This window comes from Oncorhynchus clarkii, chromosome 7 (genome assembly GCF_045791955.1).
Source record: "Oncorhynchus clarkii lewisi isolate Uvic-CL-2024 chromosome 7, UVic_Ocla_1.0, whole genome shotgun sequence".
Taxonomy (NCBI): Eukaryota; Metazoa; Chordata; class Actinopteri; order Salmoniformes; family Salmonidae; genus Oncorhynchus; species Oncorhynchus clarkii.
The window spans coordinates 16,452,711-16,475,052 of record NC_092153.1 but is presented as its reverse complement, the minus strand read 5'-3'; the positions used below and the strand labels follow the sequence as shown (position 1 = coordinate 16,475,052).

At 44.4% G+C, this 22,342-nt stretch overlaps 1 protein-coding gene across 1 annotated transcript; it reads left to right on the top strand.

Moving 5' to 3' along the window:
* Positions 1-1,263: 1,263 nt before the first annotated feature.
* LOC139412968 (ubiquitin carboxyl-terminal hydrolase 40-like) lies at positions 1,264-17,817 on the top strand. Its single transcript, XM_071159890.1, has 31 exons — positions 1,264-2,057; positions 2,138-2,205; positions 2,303-2,416; positions 2,577-2,741; positions 3,227-3,373; positions 3,518-3,661; positions 3,813-3,941; positions 4,084-4,188; positions 4,307-4,414; positions 4,557-4,772; positions 4,926-5,061; positions 5,270-5,351; positions 5,450-5,621; positions 5,709-5,793; positions 5,889-5,959; positions 6,072-6,430; positions 6,547-6,700; positions 6,846-6,906; positions 12,593-12,646; positions 13,913-14,088; positions 14,219-14,255; positions 14,368-14,432; positions 14,919-14,993; positions 15,081-15,210; positions 15,275-15,357; positions 15,433-15,551; positions 15,631-15,696; positions 15,838-16,048; positions 16,149-16,244; positions 16,394-16,479; positions 16,621-17,817. Exons 1-31 carry the CDS (start codon positions 1,865-1,867, stop codon positions 16,742-16,744), a joined length of 3,831 nt encoding a protein of 1,276 aa, XP_071015991.1. The 5' UTR covers positions 1,264-1,864; the 3' UTR covers positions 16,745-17,817.
* The last annotated feature ends 4,525 nt before the right edge of the window (positions 17,818-22,342 follow it).

Here is a 22,342-nt window from a genome sequence, read left to right as displayed (position 1 = left end):
AAACCTTAAAGAGATACTTCAGGATTTTGGCCATTTTTACATTTAGTTCATCTTTATTTAACTAGACCTTTATCTACTTCCCCAGAGTCAGATGAACTCGTGGAGACCATTTTTATGTCTCTGCGTGCAGTTTGAAGGAAGTTGCTAGTGTTTGCGCAATTGCTAACTAGCGTTAGCGCAATGCCTGGTAGTCTATGGTAACTGCTAGCAAACTAATTCTAACTTCTAACTACTGGATGCAGAGTGAAAGAGAGTGATCTGGCTCGAGGTATTTTACTGGTTTGTGACTCACCGACACCGTCCCAGGTTAGAGGGGAATAAAACTGCCCAAGAGTTAACACACAGGAACTTTAAACACACTGAGGAAGATGAACATTGGGATGAAAAGTAGGAAGGGTAGTGGAATGGTAATAGTTCTGTTGAAGGAAATGAAAGGCAATGAATATACTGTACATACGATAACACAAGAGCATAATAACAGTAACAAAGGTGTGTATAAATGGCATATAATCCCTGAACATGTTTATAGGTTACAAGCTATACACAATGCAACAACAACTAACTATTAAGAACAATACCAACACCATCCCACAAGTCCAGAGATATGAGTGAGTCCAGTTGTTGATCGGCAGAGACAGATGTTGCTCTCTGCCGCTGCTTGAGGGAGACTGCAAGTATTGTGTGACCTGCAGTGTCAAGAGGATGGGTAGATGTCCTGCCCCCTAGTAACCTCCCTAGCAACCTATCAAGGCACAGATCAGAGTTTTAGAGGCAGGTTTATGGTTCCCCCTAGACTCCAGGGCTCTGGTTGTGGTGGATGGGGAGGGGAGTTTGCTCAGGGTTGTGAGGTGCTAACAGTCACCGACAGGGAATTCTTAACACAGAGACAAAAATGCTATCCACAAGTTAATCTGACCCTGGGGAAGTAGACAAATGGCTTCATTGCCAAAATCCCAAAGTATACCTTTAAAATGTGTGGCTTGTGTCAGTGCTTTTACACAAAAACTGAACAGGTGGTTAAAAGACCAGCAAGTTTGTAGCCATGTATGAACCTTCTTTAAGATTACCAGCAGAAAATGCATCACATTTCAGTTCAGATTTATCAGTTGTGTGTGTTTGAGACATCCACTGGATGACAGACAAGCCATGTTATAAAAACTACAAGAGGCTTGATGCTCTTGCAAAATCGAAGAGAAGACTTGGTGGACATGTAGTTTATTCAGCCGAGGTGCCAACCTGTGATTTTAAAACGACACTACAACTACCACAATGCCCCACTCTACCCTTTGGACATTATGGCTGCGCACTGTTCATCAATGGTGTTTTTATTTACGTTTTTTCGTGTTTTCTCTTATTTAAAACAGAGGAATGTAGACAGAGTTTGGTTTCGAGTATAACTTTCCAAAAAAGCATCAGGATATTTCTGGAGTTAAAGCTCTATTTGCGTCAGGAACGCTGAAACACGTTTTGCTTGATAGCTAACGAGTCAGATAGCCAGGTAGGATAGTTGTCTGTCACCGGTCCGAATTTAGCTGTTGTAAACTCAGTTCACACTAAATTAACTCGTGTTGTAAAGGCAATGATTGTATAGCTTGTTTGTTAACCACTACAATAATTGCTTTTACTCGAGCACAATACGGGAACACACTATTTTTCTATTCATAGCTATGTTTACCCCTGTAAAGTCGTCTTATTTCAGAGTCAGTCCCACTACTATCAACAGAGAGCTAGGCAAGACCAAGATGAGATAGCAAGAGGAGTCATTGGTTAGCTAGCTACGCGATCGTGAACACAATTAGACATTCAATTCAGTCCCCAGAAGGTGCGTTTCACAGGAAAGAGAAACACAGACGCATGCCCAGCCATGTTTGGGAGTCTTTTCGAGGAAGAAGGGGAGGGATATTCTCTGGCTCCCTCCGGAGGTAGAGTTGTAAAGGGGGAAGGGGAGCCACCTCCACCCCGGGGAAGAGTGAACCTCAGTGGGATTAAAAACCAGGGAGGGACGTGCTACCTCAACTCCCTGCTCCAGACCCTGCTCTTCACCCCGGAGTTCAGAGGTGAGAGGTCAAGTCAGGTCACTTGGTGTTCTGTCTTTGGTTCATACTGTATTTGAAATACTGTGTGTGTGTGTGTGTAGAGGAGCTGTTCAGTCTGGGTCCAAAGGAATTGGGCTGCCTGGAGGACAAAGACAAACCAGAGGCCAAGGTAAAGAACCAACCATGGGATTGTGTGTGTTCCTCACTGTGTGCATGTCTTTATTTGTATTGGTGTGTTTGAGTAGTACATTAACTCTGTCTCTCAGGTCAGGGTTATTCCATTGGAGCTCCAGAGGCTGTTTGCTCGTCTACTCTTGGTGGACCAACAGAGTGCCTCTACTACTGATCTCACTGACAGCTTCGGATGGAACAACAGCGAGGTAGTGTGTGTGAACACGAGCATGTGAACGAGCGTGTGTATGAATGGCGGTGTGTGTGACGCAGGGACTAAACTAGAGAATGAGGCTTGCTTTATATAATGCTACATCGCTTTCTCCTACAGTATTTTGCTTACCACTCTCTTTCATCTCTCTCCCGTAGGAGAGCAGGCAACATGATGTGCAGGAGTTGAACAGGATTCTGTTCAGTGCCCTAGAGCACTCCCTGGTGGACACCAGCGGCAGTGCGTTCATCCAGCGCCTCTACCATGGCACCACTGTCAACAGCATTCTCTGCAAAGAGTGTGGCAACATCAGCCAGAGACAGGTTTTTATTTATTTAACCATTATTGAACTAGGCAAGTCAGTTAAGGACAAATGATTATTCATAATGATGGCCTACCAAAAGACAAAAAAAAGGTATCCTGCGGGGACGGGGGATTCAAAATATAGGACAAAACACACATCACGACAAGAGAGACAACACTACATACAGAGAGCCCTAAGACAACAACAGCATGGCAGCAGCACATGCCAACAACATGATAGCAACACAACATAACAGCAGCAGCACGACATGGTAGCAACACAAATCAGGGTACAAACATTATTGGGCACAGACAACAGCACAAAGGGCAAGAAGGTAGAGACAACAATACATCACACAAAGCAGCCACAACTGTCAGTAAGAGTGTCCATGATTGAGTCATTGAATGAAGAGATTGAGATAACACGGGTACATGTGTTTATCTGTACCTGCGCCTATCTTTGTTGCTTACAACTCTTTCTCTTGGCTCTCTCTTTCCCTCTCAGGAGGACTTCCTGGACTTGACGGTGTGTGTACGTGGTGTGTGTGGCCTGGAAGGGGCGCTCTGGGACATGTTTGTGGAAGAGGAGATGTTTGAAGGCAGTAACCTCTACCGCTGTGGCCAGTGTGACCAACTAGTCACTGCTGCTAAGGTTAGTAGGAGTATTGGCATGGATTTAAATTGTACTTGTTTATTCTAGAATTGGTACTGATTCCAGAACTCTCTCTCCCTTGCTCCCTCTTTCCCTCCCTCTCCTCCGTTCTCTCTCTCTCCCCTTCTCCCTCTCCCTCTGCAGTCTGCCAAGCTGAGGAAGCTCCCTCCCTTCCTGACAGTGTCTCTGTTGAGGTTTAACTTTGACTTTGCCAGGTGCGAGCGTTACAAGGAGACTGGTCGCTACACCTTCCCTCTCACCATCAACCTCAGGCCCTTCTGTGAACAGGTACTGGACAACCACACACATTGATCTGCAATGCTTCACTGCCACTTACTCTTGTTTTAACTAAGTCATGTAGAGTACATATAATGTCAAACCATTTAAGAACATGTTATGTCGCATTATAATGACTATGCTATGTCACCCTCTGTCCCAGACTGAAGACGATGACTCGGAGTACTCCTATGAACTCTTCTCTGTCATCATCCATAAGGGAGGCTGTTATGGCGGCCATTACCACGTCTACATCAAAGACATGGACCACCTCGGCTTGTGGGAACCGCCGGTGAGAGAGCGCGGGAGGGAGGAGGAGAGAACAACAATTGCATATCAGACAATCGAGGCTTAGAGTATGTCACTAAATATGCTAATAGTGAATTGTGTGTTTGTGTGTGTGTTTTGTATTTCCGCGCATGCGTTTGTATCAGGAGGAGGATACCAAACCCAAGGTTCAGAAGAAGAAGGAAGTGAGAGCGTATACTGAGCCGGAGAAAGACGACCCTCTATCTGTACTCTCCTCCATAATAGCCCAGGTAACGCAAAGCATGCTGGTTCAACCCAATGGAACGAGAGCACCACGGGCCACATCATCAGTAGGTCCAGTGACTGTATCTGATCTTAATGTGGTGTTGTTCCCCTCCTGGCCTGTAGGAGGAGAGCAGGAGCGTGCTGCTGGACCAGCTGGGTCAGAGACTGATGGACAAGATCGGTTCTTCCTGGAGCAAGAAGTACAGGAAACTCCACGGCCCCATAGGCAAGGTAGGACATGACTGATGGGCGTCCCCCAAGAGCTCCACAACGCCACATAAACACTTCGCTTTCCTTATCTCCTCTACATCGTTCTACATGTTATCCTTCCACTCATCCCCCTCTCCCTCTCGCCTCCTCTCTCCCTCTGCAGTTCCTCCAGAACCACAGTGATGTGTTTGTGTTGGTCAATAATGGCACTTGGGTGGCCCTGAAAGCCAACCCCCCTAGCCCGGTGACCCAGCCCTCCAGCCCAGCCCACCCAACCCCTGGCTCTAGCTCTACCCCAGACCCAGTCCACAACAACACAGCCAACCACCTACCAGAACCAGGACTGGAGACAGAACCGAAGACGGCACCAGAACCACAGGTACACTAGTTAGACCTCTCATGGTTCTGCTTTAATGATGGTGTGTCTGCTATGTTGATGCTGCAATTGGTTATGTTTAAATCTTTTTTCTCTCGCTCGCTCTGAATCTTCATTCATCCATGCATCTTTCTTCCTCTCTCCATCTCTCCACAGGGCAGCCACTGGTTTGATCTGAATGACTCCACAGTAACGTCGATCCATGAGAGAGACGTAGAGAAAATGTACCAGGGAAAGGAGAGTGCCTACATGCTGTTCTATAGGAAGACACTGCTACGCAGGCCTTCTGGAGGTACGTGGGTGTTTGTGTGTGGGTGTTTGTGTGTGGGTGTGTGTTTGTGTGTGGGAGAGAGGCGTAAGAAGGAAAGTGAGGGAGGGAGAGAGTGAGTGAGCGCAAGGAGCCACATCCAAACTTGATGCGAGTGGGAGAGGAAGAGAGATGGTGAAGGAGAGACATGAAAACGTACACAGTCTTTCAAATTAGATTTTCCCCCTGGCAGCCCTGAGGAATCCTGGGTATCAGGTTCCCCCTCACCTCTTAGAGATGGCTGAAGAGGAGAACAGGAGACTACAACAGAGACGGTACTCACGTGTACACACACACACACACACACATAAATGAAGACTGTATTTTGCAATGTTTTGCGGCTATCTGTGTGTATGTGTGTACTCTGCTATAGGGAGGAGTTTGAGGAAAGCAATAACAGTGTTGAGCTGCGTCTCCACCTAGCGCCACGCTATAGGTTGGAGAACGGAGCTCTTAAGCCAATCAGCATAGAGCAGAAAGAGGCCACCAACCTCACCTTCGACCGCTGCAGGACCGTAGGAGACCTGCGAATGATCATCTACCAGGTGACGTCATCCCTCCGACTCATTAACGCACTTCCTTAATGCCGCCATGGCACTGAGCAAAAAGCTCAAACCTGTGTGTGTGTTCAGAAGCAGGATCTCTGGGAGGGGGATATGGCTCTGACTGTGGCCAGAAGTCTGCCAGCCGGCCTTCACCTCTACAACACTCTCACAGGTGAGACATACACACACACACTTAAACACACACACATTTGCAGCATGTCAATTCTGTGCGAGTTGATTCTGAACTTTAGTACGTGTGTGTTTCAGATGACGAGGTGTCGCTTTACAGTGCAGGCATCTTGTCCGGCACTGATCTGTTTGTGTGGAACGGCAGAGAGGTGAGGAGACACACTCGAATCAACACAATCCACCATTGTACATACTTCTACTGGACGTCCTAGAACGGGTCATATCACATCGGGTCATATCATATCCCCTTTATTTCCTCAGGTTTGTGGGGCAACTGTCCAAACAGGAGCTGAGTGGGAACCAGTGTTGCTGACCGTGGTTCGCCCCTCTCTGGGAGAAGAAGAGGGGGGGGAGGGAGGAGGAGTGGGAGAGAAAGGAGGCTCGGGGCTGACGAAGCAGTCGAGGGGTTTCGCTGGGAGGGTGACTCTAGGAGAGGTGAGGGAGGCATTAGGGGAGCCACAGGAGAGCCTCCTGTGTCAGGAGAAGAGGGGAGGGGAGGGAGGGGGGGCCAGCGGGTGGAGGGTATTCCCTCCTGGAGACATGCAGAGGACCCTGAAGGAGCTGGCCTTGAAGGATGGAGACGCACTGCTGGTGCTGGAGCCACAGACACAGGACAGCAGGTGGGCAGCGTGGTGTGTGTGCGCGGCATTGTGTCAGTCTGTGTAAGTGACTGACAGATATGAGGTGTGGTTGGTGTGTTTGCTATGGCTGTGTGTGTAATGTCTCTCTCTCCCAGTGTGTTCAGTGTGAGTGGTGATATGGTAACCGTGACAACACCATCAGACTGTCGCTGGCTTCTGGTGGAATACCGACCAGAGAGAAGAAGAAGAGGAGGGGGGGAGGAAGAGGAGGAGAGGATGAGGGCAAAGGTCCCTGCCTCTGGAAACATGGTGAGCTAGCAAGTGTGTGGGTGCGTGTGGCGGTGGTATGTGTGTTTAGTATGTTAATGTGTGTGTGTTTAGTATGTTAATGTGTGTGTGTTTAGTATGTTAATGTGTGTGTTTAGTATGTTAATATGTGTGTGTTCTTTTCTAGCTCCTATGTGAGGTGAAACAGAGGGCCATAGCGGAGCTGCAGCTACAGGAGCATCTAGCAGGTCAAATACTGTTACTGTTACCACTCCTACTAGCAGCAGCTATAGGTCAGATACTGATACCACTCCTACTAGCAGCAGCTATAGGTCAGATACTGTTACCACTCCTACTAGCAGCAGCTATAGGTCAGATACTGTTATCACTCCTAATAGCAGCAGCTATAGGTCAGATACTGTTACCATTCCTAATAGCAGCAGTTATAGGTCAGATACTGTTACCACTCCTACTAGCAGCAGCTATAGGTCAGATACTGTTACTGTTACCACTCCTAATAGCAGCAGATATAGGTCAGATACTGTTACCACTCCTACTAGCAGCAGCTATAGGTCAGATACTGTTACCACTCCTAATAACAGCAGCTATAGGTCAGATACTGTTACCACTCCTAATAGCAGCAGCTATTTGTCTGATACTGTTACCACTCCTACTAGCAGCAGCTATAGGTCAGATACTGTTACCACTCATAATAGCAGCAGCTATAGGTCAGATACTGTTACCACTCCTACTAGCAGCAGCTATAGGTCAGATACTGTTACTGTTACCACTACTACTAGCAGCAGATATAGGTCAGATACTGTTACCACTCCTACTAGCAGCAGCTATAGGTCAGATACTGTTACCACTCCTACTAGCAGCAGCTATAGGTCAGATACTGTTACCACTCCTACTAGCAGCAGCTATTGGTCAGATACTGTTACCACTCCTACTAGCAGCAGCTATAGGTCAGATACTGTTACCACTCCTAATAGCAGCAGCTATAGGTCAGATACTGTTACCACTCCTAATAGCAGCAGCTATAGGTCAGATACTGTTACCACTCCTACTAGCAGCAGCTATAGGTCAGATACTGTTACCACTCCTAATAGCAGCAGCTATAGGTCAGATACTGTTACCACTCCTAATAGCAGCAGTTATAGGTCAGATACTGTTACCACTCCTAATAGCAGCAGCTATAGGTCAGATACTGTTACCACTCCTAATAGCAGCAGCTATAGGTCAGATACTGTTACCACTCCTAATAGCAGCAGTTATAGGTCAGATACTGTTACCACTCCTAATAGCAGCAGCTATAGGTCAGATACTGTTACCACTCCTAATAGCAGCAGCTATAGGTCAGATACTGTTACCACTCCTAATAGCAGCAGCTATAGGTCAGATACTGTTACCACTCCTAATAGCAGCAGCTATAGGTCAGATACTGTTACCACTCCTACTAGCAGCAGCTATAGGTCAGATACTGTTACTGTTACCACTCCTACTAGCAGCAGCTATAGGTCAGATACTGTTACTGTTACCACTCCTACTAGCAGCAGCTATAGGTCAGATACTGTTACCACTCCTAATAGCAGCAGTTATAGGTCAGATACTGTTACTGTTACCACTCCCTACCACTACCATTACTGGTTCACCAACTTCTTCTCTGATAGAGTTCAGTGTGTCAAATCGGAGGGCCTGTTGTCCGGGTCTCTGGCAGTCTCTATGGGGGTGCCACAGGGTTCAATTCTTGGGCCGACTCTCTTCTCTGTATACATCAATGATGTCGCTCTTGCTGCTGGTGAGTCTCTGATCCACCTCTACGTAGACGACACCATTCTGTATACTTCTTGCCCTTCTTTGGACACTGTTAACAACCCTCCAGACGAGCTTCAATGCCATACAACTCTCCTTCAGTGGCCTCCAACTGCTCTTAAATACAAGTAAAACTAAATGCATGCTATTCAACCGATTGCTGCCAGCACCTGCCCGCCCATCCAGCATCACTACTCTGGACGGCTCTGACGTAGAATATGTGGACAACTACAAATACCTAGGTGTCTGGTTAGACTGTAAACTCTCCTTCCAGACTCACATCAAACATCTCCAATCCAAAGTTAAATCTATAATTGGCTTCCTATTTCGCAACAAAGCATCCTTCACTCCTGCTGCCAAACATACCCTCGTAAAACTGACCATCCTACCGATCCTCAACTTCGGTGATGTCATCTATAAAATAGCCTCCAACACTCTACTCAACAAATTTGATGCAGTCTATCACAGTGCCATCCATTTTGTCACCAAAGCCCCATATACTACCCACCACTGCGACCTGTACTCTCTCGTTGCCTGGCCCTCGCTTCATACTCGTCGCCAAACCCACTGGCTCCAGGTCATCTACAAGACCCTGCTAGGTAAAGTTCCCCCTTATCTCAGCTCGCTGGTCACCATAGCAGCACCCACCTGTAGCACGTACTCCAGTAGGTATATCTCTCTGGTCACCCCCAAAACCAATTCCTCCTCTCCTTCCAGTTCTCTGCTGCCAATGACTGGAACGAACTACAAAAATCTCTGAAAGTGGAAACACTTATCTCCCTCACTAGCTTTAAGCACCAGCTGTCAGTGCAGTTTACAGATTACTGCACCTGTACTTAGCCCAAACAACTACCTCTCCCCCTACTGTATTTATTTATTTAGCTCCTTTGCACCCCATTATTTCTATTTCTACTTTGCACATTCTTCCACTGCAAATTTACCATTCCAGTGTTTTACTTGCTATATTGTATTTACTTCGCCACCATTGCCTTTTTTTGCCTTTACCTCCCTTATCTCACCTCATTTGCTCACATTGTATATAGACTTATTTTTCGACTGTATTATTGACTGTATGTTTGTTTTACTCCATGTGTAACTCTGTGTTGTTGTATGTGTCGAGCTGCTTTGCTTTATCTTGGCCAGGTCGCAATTGTAAATGAGAACTTGTTCTCAACTATCCTACCTGGTTAAATAAAGGTGAAAAAAAAAATACTGTTACTGTTACCACTCCTAATATCATCAGCTATAGTTAAGGTACTGTTACTGTTACCACTCCTACTAGCAGCAGCTATAGTTAAGGTACTGTTACCACTCCTAATATCATCAGCTATAGTTAAGGTACTGTTACCACTCCTAATAGCAGCAGCTATAGTTAAGGTACTGTTACCACTCCTAATAGCAGCAGCTATAGTTAAGGTACTGTTACCACTCCTAATAGCAGCAGCTATAGTTAAGGTACTGTTACTGTTACCATTCCTAATATCATCAGCTATAGTTAAGGTACTGTTACCATTCCTAATAGCAGCAGCTATAGTTAAGGTACTGTTACCACTCATAATATCATCAGCTATAGTTAAGGTACTGTTACCACTCCTAATATCAGCAGCTATAGTTAAGGTACTGTTACCACTCCTAATATCAGCAGCTATAGTTAAGGTACTGTTACCACTCCTAATAGCAGCAGCTATAGTTAAGGTACTGTTACCACTCCTAATAGCAGCAGCTATAGTTAAGGTACTGTTACCATTCCTAATAGCAGCAGCTATAGTTAAGGTACTGTTACTGTTACCATTCCTAATATCATCAGCTATAGTTAAGGTACTGTTACCACTCCTAATAGCAGCAGTTATAGTTAAGGTACTGTTACTGTTACCACTCCTAATAGCAGCAGCTATAGTTAAGGTACTGTTACCACTCCTAATAGCAGCAGTTATAGTTAAGGTACTGTTACTGTTACCATTCCTACTAGCAGCAGTTATAGTTAAGGTACTGTTACTGTTACCACTCCTAATAGCAGCAGCTATAGTTAAGGTACTGTTACCACTCCTACTAGCAGCAGCTATAGTTAAGGTACTGTTACCATTCCTAATAGCAGCAGCTATAGTTAAGGTACTGTTACCACTCCTAATAGCAGCAGCTATAGTTAAGGTACTGTTACCACTCCTAATATCATCAGCTATAGTTAAGGTACTGTTACCACTCCTAATATCAGCAGCTATAGTTAAGGTACTGTTACCACTCCTAATATCAGCAGCTATAGTTAAGGTACTGTTACCACTCCCAATAGCAGCAGCTATAGTTAAGGTACTGTTACCACTCCTAATAGCAGCAGCTATAGTTAAGGTACTGTTACCACTCCTAATAGCAGCAGCTATAGTTAAGGTACTGTTACTGTTACCACTCCTAATAGCAGCAGCTATAGGTCAGATACTGTTACCACTCCTAATAGCAGCAGCTATAGGTCAGATACTGTTACCACTCCTAATAGCAGCAGCTATAGGTCAGATACTGTTACCACTCCTAATAGCAGCAGCTATAGGTCAGATACTGTTACTGTTACCACTCCTAATAGCAGCAGCTATAGTTAAGGTACTGTTACTGTTACCACTCCTAATAGCAGCAGCTATAGTTAAGGTACTGTTACCACTCCTACTAGCAGCAGCTATAGTTAAGGTACTGTTACCACTCCTAATAGCAGCAGCTATAGGTCAGATACTGTTACTGTTACCACTCCTAATAGCAGCAGCTATAGTTAAGGTACTGGTACTGTTACCACTCCTACTAGCAGCAGCTATAGTTAAGGTACTGTTACCACTCCTACTAGCAGCAGCTATAGTTAAGGTACTGTTACCACTCCTAATATCATCAGCTATAGTTAAGGTACTGTTACTGTTACCACTCCTAATAGCAGCAGCTATAGTTAAGGTACTGTTACCACTCCTAATAGCAGCAGCTATAGTTAAGGTACTGTTACCACTCCTAATAGCAGCAGCTATAGTTAAGGTACTGTTACTGTTACCATTCCTAATAGCAGCAGCTATAGTTAAGGTACTGTTACTGTTACCACTCCTAATAGCAGCAGCTATAGTTAAGGTACTGTTACCACTCCTAATAGCAGCAGCTATAGTTAAGGTACTGTTACTGTTACCATTCCTAATAGCAGCAGCTATAGTTAAGGTACTGTTACTGTTACAATTCCTAATAGCAGCAGCTATAGTTAAGGTACTGTTACCACTCCTAATATCATCAGCTATAGTTAAGGTACTGTTACTGTTACCACTCCTAATAGCAGCAGCTATAGTTAAGGTACTGTTACCACTCCTAATAGCAGCAGCTATAGTTAAGGTACTGTTACCACTCCTAATAGCAGCAGCTATAGTTAAGGTACTGTTACTGTTACCATTCCTAATAGCAGCAGCTATAGTTAAGGTACTGTTACTGTTACCACTCCTAATAGCAGCAGCTATAGTTAAGGTACTGTTACCACTCCTAATAGCAGCAGCTATAGTTAAGGTACTGTTACCATTCCTAATAGCAGCAGCTATAGTTAAGGTACTGTTACTGTTACCACTCCTAATAGCAGCAGCTATAGTTAAGGTACTGTTACCACTCCTAATAGCAGCAGCTATAGTTAAGGTACTGTTACCACTCCTAATAGCAGCAGCTATAGTTAAGGTACTGTTACCATTCCTAATAGCAGCAGCTATAGTTAAGGTACTGTTACCACTCCTAATAGCAGCAGCTATAGTTAAGGTACTGTTACCACTCCTACTAGCAGCAGCTATAGTTAAGGTACTGTTACCATTCCTAATATCAGCAGCTATAGTTAAGGTACTGTTACCACTCCTAATATCAGCAGCTATAGTTGAGGTACTGTTACCATTCCTAATAGCAGCAGCTATAGTTAAGGTACTGTTACCACTCCTACTAGCAGCAGCTATAGTTAAGGTACTGTTACCATTCCTAATAGCAGCAGCTATAGTTAAGGTACTGTTACCATTCCTAATAGCAGCAGCTATAGTTAAGGTACTGTTACTGTTACCACTCCTAATACAGCCAGTATTATTATGGTAGATATGTGTTTGTTGTCTCTTCACTGGTGTGTGTATCTCTGTCCAGGTGTGGCATGCTGTCTGAGGCAGGTGGACCGTACAGGGAAATTCCTGCCCCCAGGTACTGTAACACCCAATGACGCTCACACATAAACACATCTAACTCTTACTTCGTCCTAATTGTATGTATGTATGTATGTATTGATGCAGGGCTCGACATACAGGGCTGCCTGCTGGCCCGGGTAGGTTTTGGAAGCCCTCCAGGCCAGTCAAACCTCCACGTCAATGGCCCCCCCAAAATAATATTGTAATAATTCTATTTTCAATCTAGGTTATATGTATAATTGTTGAAAAAAACGACAAAATTCCCAAAGCTGTTAGTTCTTTATGTAGATTATCACACGCTCACTGACTAGTTCATCTGTCGGGCAGCAAGAGTGAGCAGCTCGCCACTGGTTGTTGTGTGGAGCTGCACACAGAAGAAGGACAGTAGTAGGGTTGTTGGTAGGGTATGAAGGAAATATGTTTCAACTTAGCATTTACTGGTAGATATTATAAGACAACAATGGGTATGAAACACAGGTATTTAAGATGCTTGGCCAAAGTCTTCGTTAAATCTTTGCAATGCACAGTTTTGTCATCATGCTCTGTTTGAATGAAAGTTTCTCAAGGCTTTCCATAACCTTCCCAGTTAAATGTTGACTACACAGGAGGCCTACCTGGCACAATTATTTCAGGAAGATTTGTATAAATAGGGTGGGCATTTGTTTTGCAAACTCTGCCATCACATGTATATTGTAGGCTCCATGGTACAGTAGCTCTACACCGCTAGACAAACACAATGGTCTCTTGCAAGGTGAGCAATATAATTTTTAAAAAACATTTGGGATTTTTCCCAGATCTTAAAAGTGGTCTACCGATGTGGTTTAAGCATTGTTGTGGATTTAAAATATTACATTTTTGTTGTTTTTCTATCATTAAATAAGAGTGATTTTGATAGTGAAAACCTGAGAACTCGGAAACTGGGAAAAATGTAGCTAAAGATAAAACGGATTTTATTGGCCCTACAACTGTAGCCTGCTGACTGTTCAAAATCGCAACAATAACACAACACCCTTTTTGAGAATGCGAGACGTTTTATTTTTTTCCATCCAATCAATTTAAATGTGATATTGTCAAGTAAATTGTAATTATTTGTGTATGGAGGGTAGGTTATTATGGGCTAGCTTGCTCAACCCGCAAACTAAAGATAAAATCACCTGATATAGATTTTTTTTTTGGGGGGGGGGGGGCAGTAGCTTTCAGTTGGCAATGGCCCGGTGTGCCACTGGCAATTTACCTGAATGTATTTACCTGAACGTCAAGCTGTGTGTGTTGCCTCCCACAGTGTGTGAGGAGCTGAGCGTTCGTGACGCTGGGGTTAGGCTGATGACCTCCCTGTCCCTCTGCCCTGGAACGGCCCCCAAAGACACACAGCTGTTCCTGTACTTCAGTGTGGGGACAGCACCCTCCTCTGGCTTGGAGGGGGAAATCATTGTAGAGCGGTCTAGCACAGTTAAACAGGTGGGGAATGACTGCGTATCGTTTGGTCTGCTGGTCTGCCTGCCTGCCTGCCTGTGTCTGTCTCTCTGTCAGACAGTGTATCTGCTTCTCTGCTAATGACTGCTAATCCTATCTATACATTCTATTGTAGTGTCTCAAGAAAATGTTGGAGTCAGCAAGACTTGAAGGTAAAACTATTGGATTATAAGAGTATGTCCCTTCTCCCTTGTGTGTGCATTTGTGTTAATGGTGTTGGGTTAATGGTGTAGTGGTGTAATGGTATGTGTGTTGTGTGTACAGGGGACGGTTGGCATCTAAGGAGGCTGGACTGGTGTGAGGAGGTGGGAGAGGCTTTGATGGATGAGGTGAGTAACCAGAATTATAAAACTGGTTGTTTGGATGCTGATTGGTTGATACAGGGAGTTATTCACGACAATCCCCCAGGTAATGCCTGTTAACAGCTTAATTTGAATTAGCAATGCTCCTTCAGCGTCCCACAGCCCAGCCAGGCAATTAATAAGCTTGATCTCCCTGGGAAAAGATGTGTCTCAACAGTTGAGGTTTGTCTAAAACATATATATTTTTTATGAAAACAGGTTGTTCATCTTTTTTATATGTCGGCAATTGTTTTGTTAAAGCAATAAGGGCCCTCGAACCCGGGATTATCAGTGAATAACACCCTCCAAAGGGCTGTTTCCTCTGACCTCTGTTTCGCGTCAGGCTTAAGAACAGGCCATAGTCGGGTGTTATTCTCACGATAATCCCTATTGCTTCAGCGAAATCAGGAAGTGGAATACATTTTCCGCACTCTTATTCACTCACTGCCACAATCTCTCTCGTTTCTTTCCCAGGAGGCGTCTCTCTCAGAGCTGAAGATGAGTCATGGAGACGCTCTGGTGATTACTGAGGGACGACTTCCTCCCAAGGTACACTCAACTTCCTGTTCTCTTTCAACCCCATTTACTCTCTACAGACATGTATTCCCTCTCTCACGTCCCCCTTCTCTCTCTCAGGGTTTTCTGAAGCTGTCAGTCTGGCTGTATGTGGAGCCGAGCGCCTACTCTGTTGTCTCCATGGAAACAGAGGTCAACGGCATGGCCGCGGGGTCCACGGAGGGTCAGAGGTTGGAGGATATGACTACAGGTGAGACACACACACACACACAGTATGAAACTAAGTCCACTGGTTAAAATGTGTGTGTGTTTAGTGGGCGGGGCCATGGTGGAGCTGAGGACTGTGGGACAGGTGGAGATCTCAGAGGAGGCTACACTGGAAGAGCTGAAGACTCAGGTAGTGTGTGTGTTGATACTGCTCCTTCCAGTCTGTGTCTGTCCATGCTGTGTGTGTTAATACTCTGTGTGTTAGGTGCTGACCCTGCCGGAGCTGCAGTATGTTTGTGTGCCCACTCCTGCGTTTCTGCGTGTGTGGCAGCTGGAGGGACAGAGACTAACCCGTATCCTCAGAGGACAACAACACACACTCAGGTACACACACACTCCTCCCTCTCACTTCTGTCCATCTCCTCTCGTCCCTTTCTTTTTCTCAACAAGTATCTGTTCACAGGAAGTTGAAGTTGAGCAGTGGGGTGGAGTTTTGTGTGCAGCAGCTACTGAGAGAAGAGGATCTTGGGTAAGCCTGGGGTTATTCTACTCTCATTGGTCAGTTAAGCAGATACCGGAAGCATGATTTCTGGATCTGTTGTTATCCCTCCCTCCCTCGCTCTTTTCTTCCTCTCCCTCCATCTTATTGCCCCATTCCTCCCTCCCCCAGTCCCAAGGAGGTGTTGCTGCGTGTCCAGATGGGGGTGCCAGGGGAGCGGGGTTACTACCCTCCAGAGGACCTGGTCTGGGATGCTTCTCGAGACCCTTCCCCCAGATCGCTACGCTCTGCCTTGGCCTCAACATACGGCCTCTCTCCTGACTCCCTGCTACTGGCCAAGCACCAGCCACACACACACACCTGGGAGACTTTCTCCAACTGGGTAAGAGATGTGAAGGGAGGGAGCCTGATGTTTTGTTGTCACTCTCCTGTGGTTTATTTTATGACTCTTCCTGGCGCTTGTTATTGATGCGTGCACACAGAGCCAGCAGGTGTCCAAACGGAAGAAGAAGAAAAAGGCGGAGTCTCTGCTCGGAGCGCCTTTCCACCTTAAAGACGGTGACATCATCGGTGTCAAGGTAACAAATGCACCTCCTGTGGTTCATCGTATTGGTTGCTTTCCACGCCTGCTCAGCTTTAATTGGACAAAACTTGCTTATTGAATGTGACATGGTTTTCTGATGAGATAATACGTCGACAGTAACATGGTGTTTTTCTGATTGGACAGAACCTGTTGATTGACAATAACCGGGACTTTAGCACCCAACAGGATGAGCAGAGGTTGAGGGAAGAGAAGGAGCAACGCAGGAAAGGGTGGGGCTTCTTAAAATATCCACAGCTTTTCGTGTATGACATTAGCTTTACAAGAAAGTGTATTTCTAGTTAAAGTTAATATAAATACATAAGTAAATGTCTACGGTTTACGTTGATACTATTTCCTCTTTACTCCTGTAGAGGGCAGGGTGTGGGGGCTGAAGTTGAGACCAACCGAGGGGTGGGACCAGAGAAGAAAATGGGGCCAATCAAGACCAGGAAGACAGAGGTGGCCCTGTCAATCAACGTGGGGGTGTTCCGATAGCCTCGCCTTACACACACACACACACGCACATACAGACTTTCTCACCGTGGCATCGCTCAACATAATGAAAAATCTTCGGGACATGTGTTTGTGTGCCAAACATTTTTGATAATGTGTTCACACAGCATGACCCCCCCCATACATCTGCTATCTACTGCTAGTGTAGGTCTGGTGGTGGGATGACTTACTGGTTCGCTATACAGACCTCTGTCTACTCAATGTCACAAGCTGCAGTCTCTGACTCTCCTTCCATCTCTCTGTCACTACACCTAGATCCCTTCTCCCCTCTACATGAGATCCAATAGGAACCAGTACTTCTACATGAGATCCAATAGGAACTAGTATTTCCACTCATAGTACTGGGTGTATTACATATATATTGGTATGTATTAACAGTATCTGCTGACTAGTTTGCAATGGTACACACCACAGAGGCGTAGATATGTACCAGTAGATTATAGATAATATATACACCTATATTTCTAATAAGAGTTAGTGGGTTTATATCCATGCCTTAACGTGGACGAGCCACAATTCAGCTCAGTCCGGAATAGTCCCCCTTACCTCATTTCTCTACCTCTCTGTTGCGCCCTCTCTCTCTCTACCTTTCTTTCCCTCCTAACTTCATCTTCACTTAGTGGTCTTACCCTCTTGCCATTTTCCTTACATGGGAAAGAGTCCAATTCTTTTCTCTGTATCCCATCATGCCTCTGTACCAGAGTTGATCACGTTAATCATACGATAATTATGTTTGTTTCATGTGCATGCGGTGGGGGTGTGTGTGGTCGGACTTCAGGGAGTTAAAATAATTCATGGATCATTTGACTAATACGTCATACATAACTTTTAGAAATGACGGTTGGACAATGAATACGAGCAACTTTGTTTTGGATTATGAGATTATTTGGTTTCCTAACTAATCTGATGTTTTTATTTTTGCATTTGCTGGAAGAATAACTTAAGTTAGTTTTAAGTACAGTTTGACTTCTACTTGTGGTGAGGGTCATTGCCAAGAGGCCAGGTTTGACAGATGTGTTTTGGATTAAATACAGAATAAAACCGATCAAGATGCATGTTTGCAAATCTTGTTTTATTTCTTTTGAAGTCCTGATGCATGTTTACAGACCTTTATCATTTGCATATTCTCTGTAGCAGCCACAAATCATAGTAGGCCTACACATTTGAATTTACAACATGTTGCCAGTACCAAGAAGCAAATTCTCCATAAAACCATCATATTTGGCTATACCAAAACAATGCTTATCAAACATGCTGAACAATTAATCAAATGGCCATCTGGACTATTTACATTGACTGATAGACTACATTGAAATATTTTGTATTTTCTTAACTCTTTCTTGAGCTACATTGTTGGTTAAGAGCTTGTAAGTAAGCATTTCACAGTAAGGTCTACAACTGTTGTATTCGGCGCTTGTGATAAATACGATTTGATTTGACATAAATGATGTGGGTGTGTGTGAAACGGACCTGTCCTGGGTTAGGTGGTGACAGGGCCGTGGGAGACATTGCTTTCAGCATCATGTTGTGCATTCTGCATCAACATCAGCTCCACCATGTCTAACACACACATACATGAAAATTAACATTATGCACACACACGCACAGAAGTAGCTGCATTTGGCATTTGTGTGTGTGTGTTTACCTTTGATGCTCCCAGACCGTGGTGCATGGTTTGGCTGAGGAGGGGGCATCTGTTGTATGAGGGGCTGTTGCTGTGGTAACTGCTGTATGAAGGTAGTAGGCTGCTGGGGCAACTACAGACCAAGAGAGAAATAGCATCAGCTGTCTGTGTAAGAGAGAAATAGAATCAGCTGTCTGTGTCAGAGAGAAATAGCATCAGCTGTCTGTGTAAGAGAGAAATAGCATCAGCTGTCTAAGAGAGAAATAGCATCAGCTGTCTAAGAGAGAAATAGCATCCGCTGTCTAAGAGAGAAATAGCATCAGCTGTCTGTGTAAGAGAGAAATAGCATCAGCTGTCTGTGTAAGAGAGAAATAGCATCCGCTGTCTGTGTAAGAGAGAAATAGCATCCGCTGTCTGTGTAAGAGAGAAATAGCATCAGCTGTCTGTCTAAGAGAGAAATAGCATCAGCTGTCTAAGAGAGAAATAGCATCCGCTGTCTGTCTAAGAGAGAAATAGCATCAGCTGTCTGTGTAAGAGAGAAATAGCATCAGCTGTCTGTCTAAGAGAGAAATAGCATCAGCTGTCTAAGAGAGAAATAGCATCAGCTGTCTGTGTAAGAGAGAAATAGCATCCGCTGTCTGTGTAAGAGAGAAATAGCATCCGCTGTCTGTGTAAGAGAGAAATAATAGCTAAGAGAGAAATAGCATCAGCTGTCTAAGAGAGAAATAGCATCAGCTGTCTAAGAGAGAAATAGCATCAGCTGTCTAAGAGAGAAATAGCATCAGCTGTCTGTGTAAGAGAGAAATAGCATCAGCTGTCTGTGTAAGAGAGAAATAGCATCAGCTGTCTGTCTAAGAGAGAAATAGCATCCGCTGTCTGTGTAAGAGAGAAATAGCATCCGCTGTCTGTGTAAGAGAGAAATAGCATCCGCTGTCTGTGTAAGAGAGAAATAGCATCAGCTGTCTGTCTAAGAGAGAAATAGCATCAGCTGTCTGTCTCAAGAGAGAAATAGCATCAGCTGTCTGCTGAAATAGCATCCGCTGTCTAAGAGAGAAATAGCATCCGCTGTCTGTAAGAGAGAAATAGCATCAGCTGTCTGTGTAAGAGAGAAATAGCATCAGCTGTCTGTGTAAGAGAGAAATAGCATCTAAGAGAGAAATAGCATCCGCTGTCTGTGTAAGAGAGAAATAGTCTGTGTAAGAGAGAAATAGCATCCGCTGTCTGTGTAAGAGAGAAATAGCATCAGCTGTCTGTCTAAGAGAGAAATAGCATCAGCTGTCTGCATCAGCTGTCTAAGAGAGAAATAGCATCAGCATCCGCTGTCTAAGAGAGAAATAGCATCCGCTGCTGTCATCAGCTGTAAGAGAGAAATAGCATCAGCTGTCTGTGTAAGAGAGAAATAGCATCAGCTGTCTGTGTAAGAGAGAAATAGCATCAGCTGTCTGTCTAAGAGAGAAATAGCATCAGCTGTCTGTGTAAGAGAGAAATAGCATCAGCTGTCTGTGTCTAAGAGAGAAATAGCATCAGCTGTCTAAGAGAGAAATAGCATCCGCTGTCTGTGTAAGAGAGAAATAGCATCAGCTGCTGCTGCTGTCTAAGAGAGAAATAGCATCAGTCTAAGAGAGAAATAGCATCCGCTGTCTGTGTAAGAGAGAAATAGCATCAGCTGTCTGTGTAAGAGAGAAATAGCATCAGCTGTCTGTGTAAGAGAGAAATAGCATCATCCGCTGTCTGTCTAAGAGAGAAATAGCATCAGCTGTCTGTCTAAGAGAGAAATAGCATCAGCTGTCTGTCTAAGAGAGAAATAGCATCAGCTGTCTAAGAGAGAAATAGCATCAGCTGTCTGTCTAAGAGAGAAATAGCATCCGCTGTCTGTCTAAGAGAGAAATAGCATCAGCTGTCTGTGTAAGAGAGAAATAGCATCAGCTGCTGTCTAAGAGAGAAATAGCTAAGAGAGAAATAGCATCAGCTGTCTAAGAGAGAAATAGCATCAGCTGTCTGAAATAGCATCAAGAGAGAAATAGCATCAGCTGTCTAAGAGAGAAATAGCATCAGCTGTCTGTCTAAGAGAGAAATAGCAAGAGAGAAATAGCATCAGCTGTCTGTCTAAGAGAGAAATAGCATCAGCTGTCTGTGTAAGAGAGAAATAGCATCAGCTGTCTGTGTAAGAGAGAAATAGCATCAGCTGTCTGTGTAAGAGAGAAATAGCATCAGCTGTCTGTGTAAGAGAGAAATAGCATCAGCTGTCTGTGTAAGAGAGAAATAGCATCAGCTGTCTGTGAAATAGCAAGAGAGAAATAGCATCAGCTGTCTGTCTAAGAGAGAAATAGCATCAGCTGTCTGTCTAAGAGAGAAATAGCATCAGCTGTCTGTCTAAGAGAGAAATAGCATCAGCTGTCTGTCTAAGAGAGAAATAGCATCAGCTGTCTGTCTAAGAGAGAAATAGCATCAGCTGTCTGTCTAAGAGAGAAATAGCATCAGCTGTCTGTCTAAGAGAGAAATAGCATCAGCTGTCTGTCTAAGAGAGAAATAGCATCAGCTGTCTGTCTAAGAGAGAAATAGCATCAGCTGTCTGTCTAAGAGAGAAATAGCATCAGCTGTCTGTCTAAGAGAGAAATAGCATCAGCTGTCTGTCTAAGAGAGAAATAGCATCAGCTGTCTAAGAGAGAAATAGCATCAGCTGTCTGTGTAAGAGAGAAATAGCATCAGCTGTCTAAGAGAGAAATAGCATCAGCTGTCTGTGTAAGAGAGAAATAGCATCAGCTGCTGAAATCATGCTGTCTAAGAGAGAAATAGCATCAGCTGTCTGTGTAAGAGAGAAATAGCATCAGCTGTCTGTGTCTGTGTAAGAGAGAAATAGCATCAGCTGTCTAAGAGAGAAATAGCATCCGCTGTCTGTCTAAGAGAGAAATAGCATCCGCTGTCTGTCTAAGAGAGAAATAGCATCAGCTGTCTAAGAGAGAAATAGCATCCGCTGTCTGTGTAAGAGAGAAATAGCATCCGCTGTCTGTGTAAGAGAGAAATAGCATCAGCTGTCTGTGTAAGAGAGAAATAGCATCAGCTGTCTGTGTAAGAGAGAAATAGCATCAGCTGTCTAAGAGAGAAATAGCATCCGCTGTCTGTGTAAGAGAGAAATAGCATCCGCTGTCTGTGTAAGAGAGAAATAGCATCAGCTGTCTGTGTAAGAGAGAAATAGCATCAGCTGTCTGTGTAAGAGAGAAATAGCATCAGCTGTCTGTGTAAGAGAGAAATAGCATCAGCTGTCATCAGCTGTCTAAGAGAGAAATAGCATCAGCTGTCTGTGTAAGAGAGAAATAGCATCAGCTGTCTGTCTAAGAGAGAAATAGCATCAGCTGTCTAAGAGAGAAATAGCATCAGCTGTCTGTGTAAGAGAGAAATAGCATCCGCTGTCTGTCTAAGAGAGAAATAGCATCAGCTGTCTGTCTAAGAGAGAAATAGCATCAGCTGTCTAAGAGAGAAATAGCATCAGCTGTCTGTGTAAGAGAGAAATAGCATCAGCTGTCTGTGTAAGAGAGAAATAGCATCAGCTGTCTGTGTAAGAGAGAAATAGCATCAGCTGTCTGTCTAAGAGAGAAATAGCATCAGCTGTCTGTGTAAGAGAGAAATAGCATCAGCTGTCTGTGTAAGAGAGAAATAGCATCAGCTGTCTGTCTAAGAGAGAAATAGCATCAGCTGTCTAAGAGAGAAATAGCATCAGCTGTCTGTCTAAGAGAGAAATAGCATCAGCTGTCTAAGAGAGAAATAGCATCAGCTGTCTGTCTAAGAGAGAAATAGCATCAGCTGTCTGTGTAAGAGAGAAATAGCATCAGCTGTCTGTCTAAGAGAGAAATAGCATCAGCTGTCTGTCTAAGAGAGAAATAGCATCAGCTGTCTGTCTAAGAGAGAAATAGCATCAGCTGTCTGTCTAAGAGAGAAATAGCATCAGCTGTCTGTCT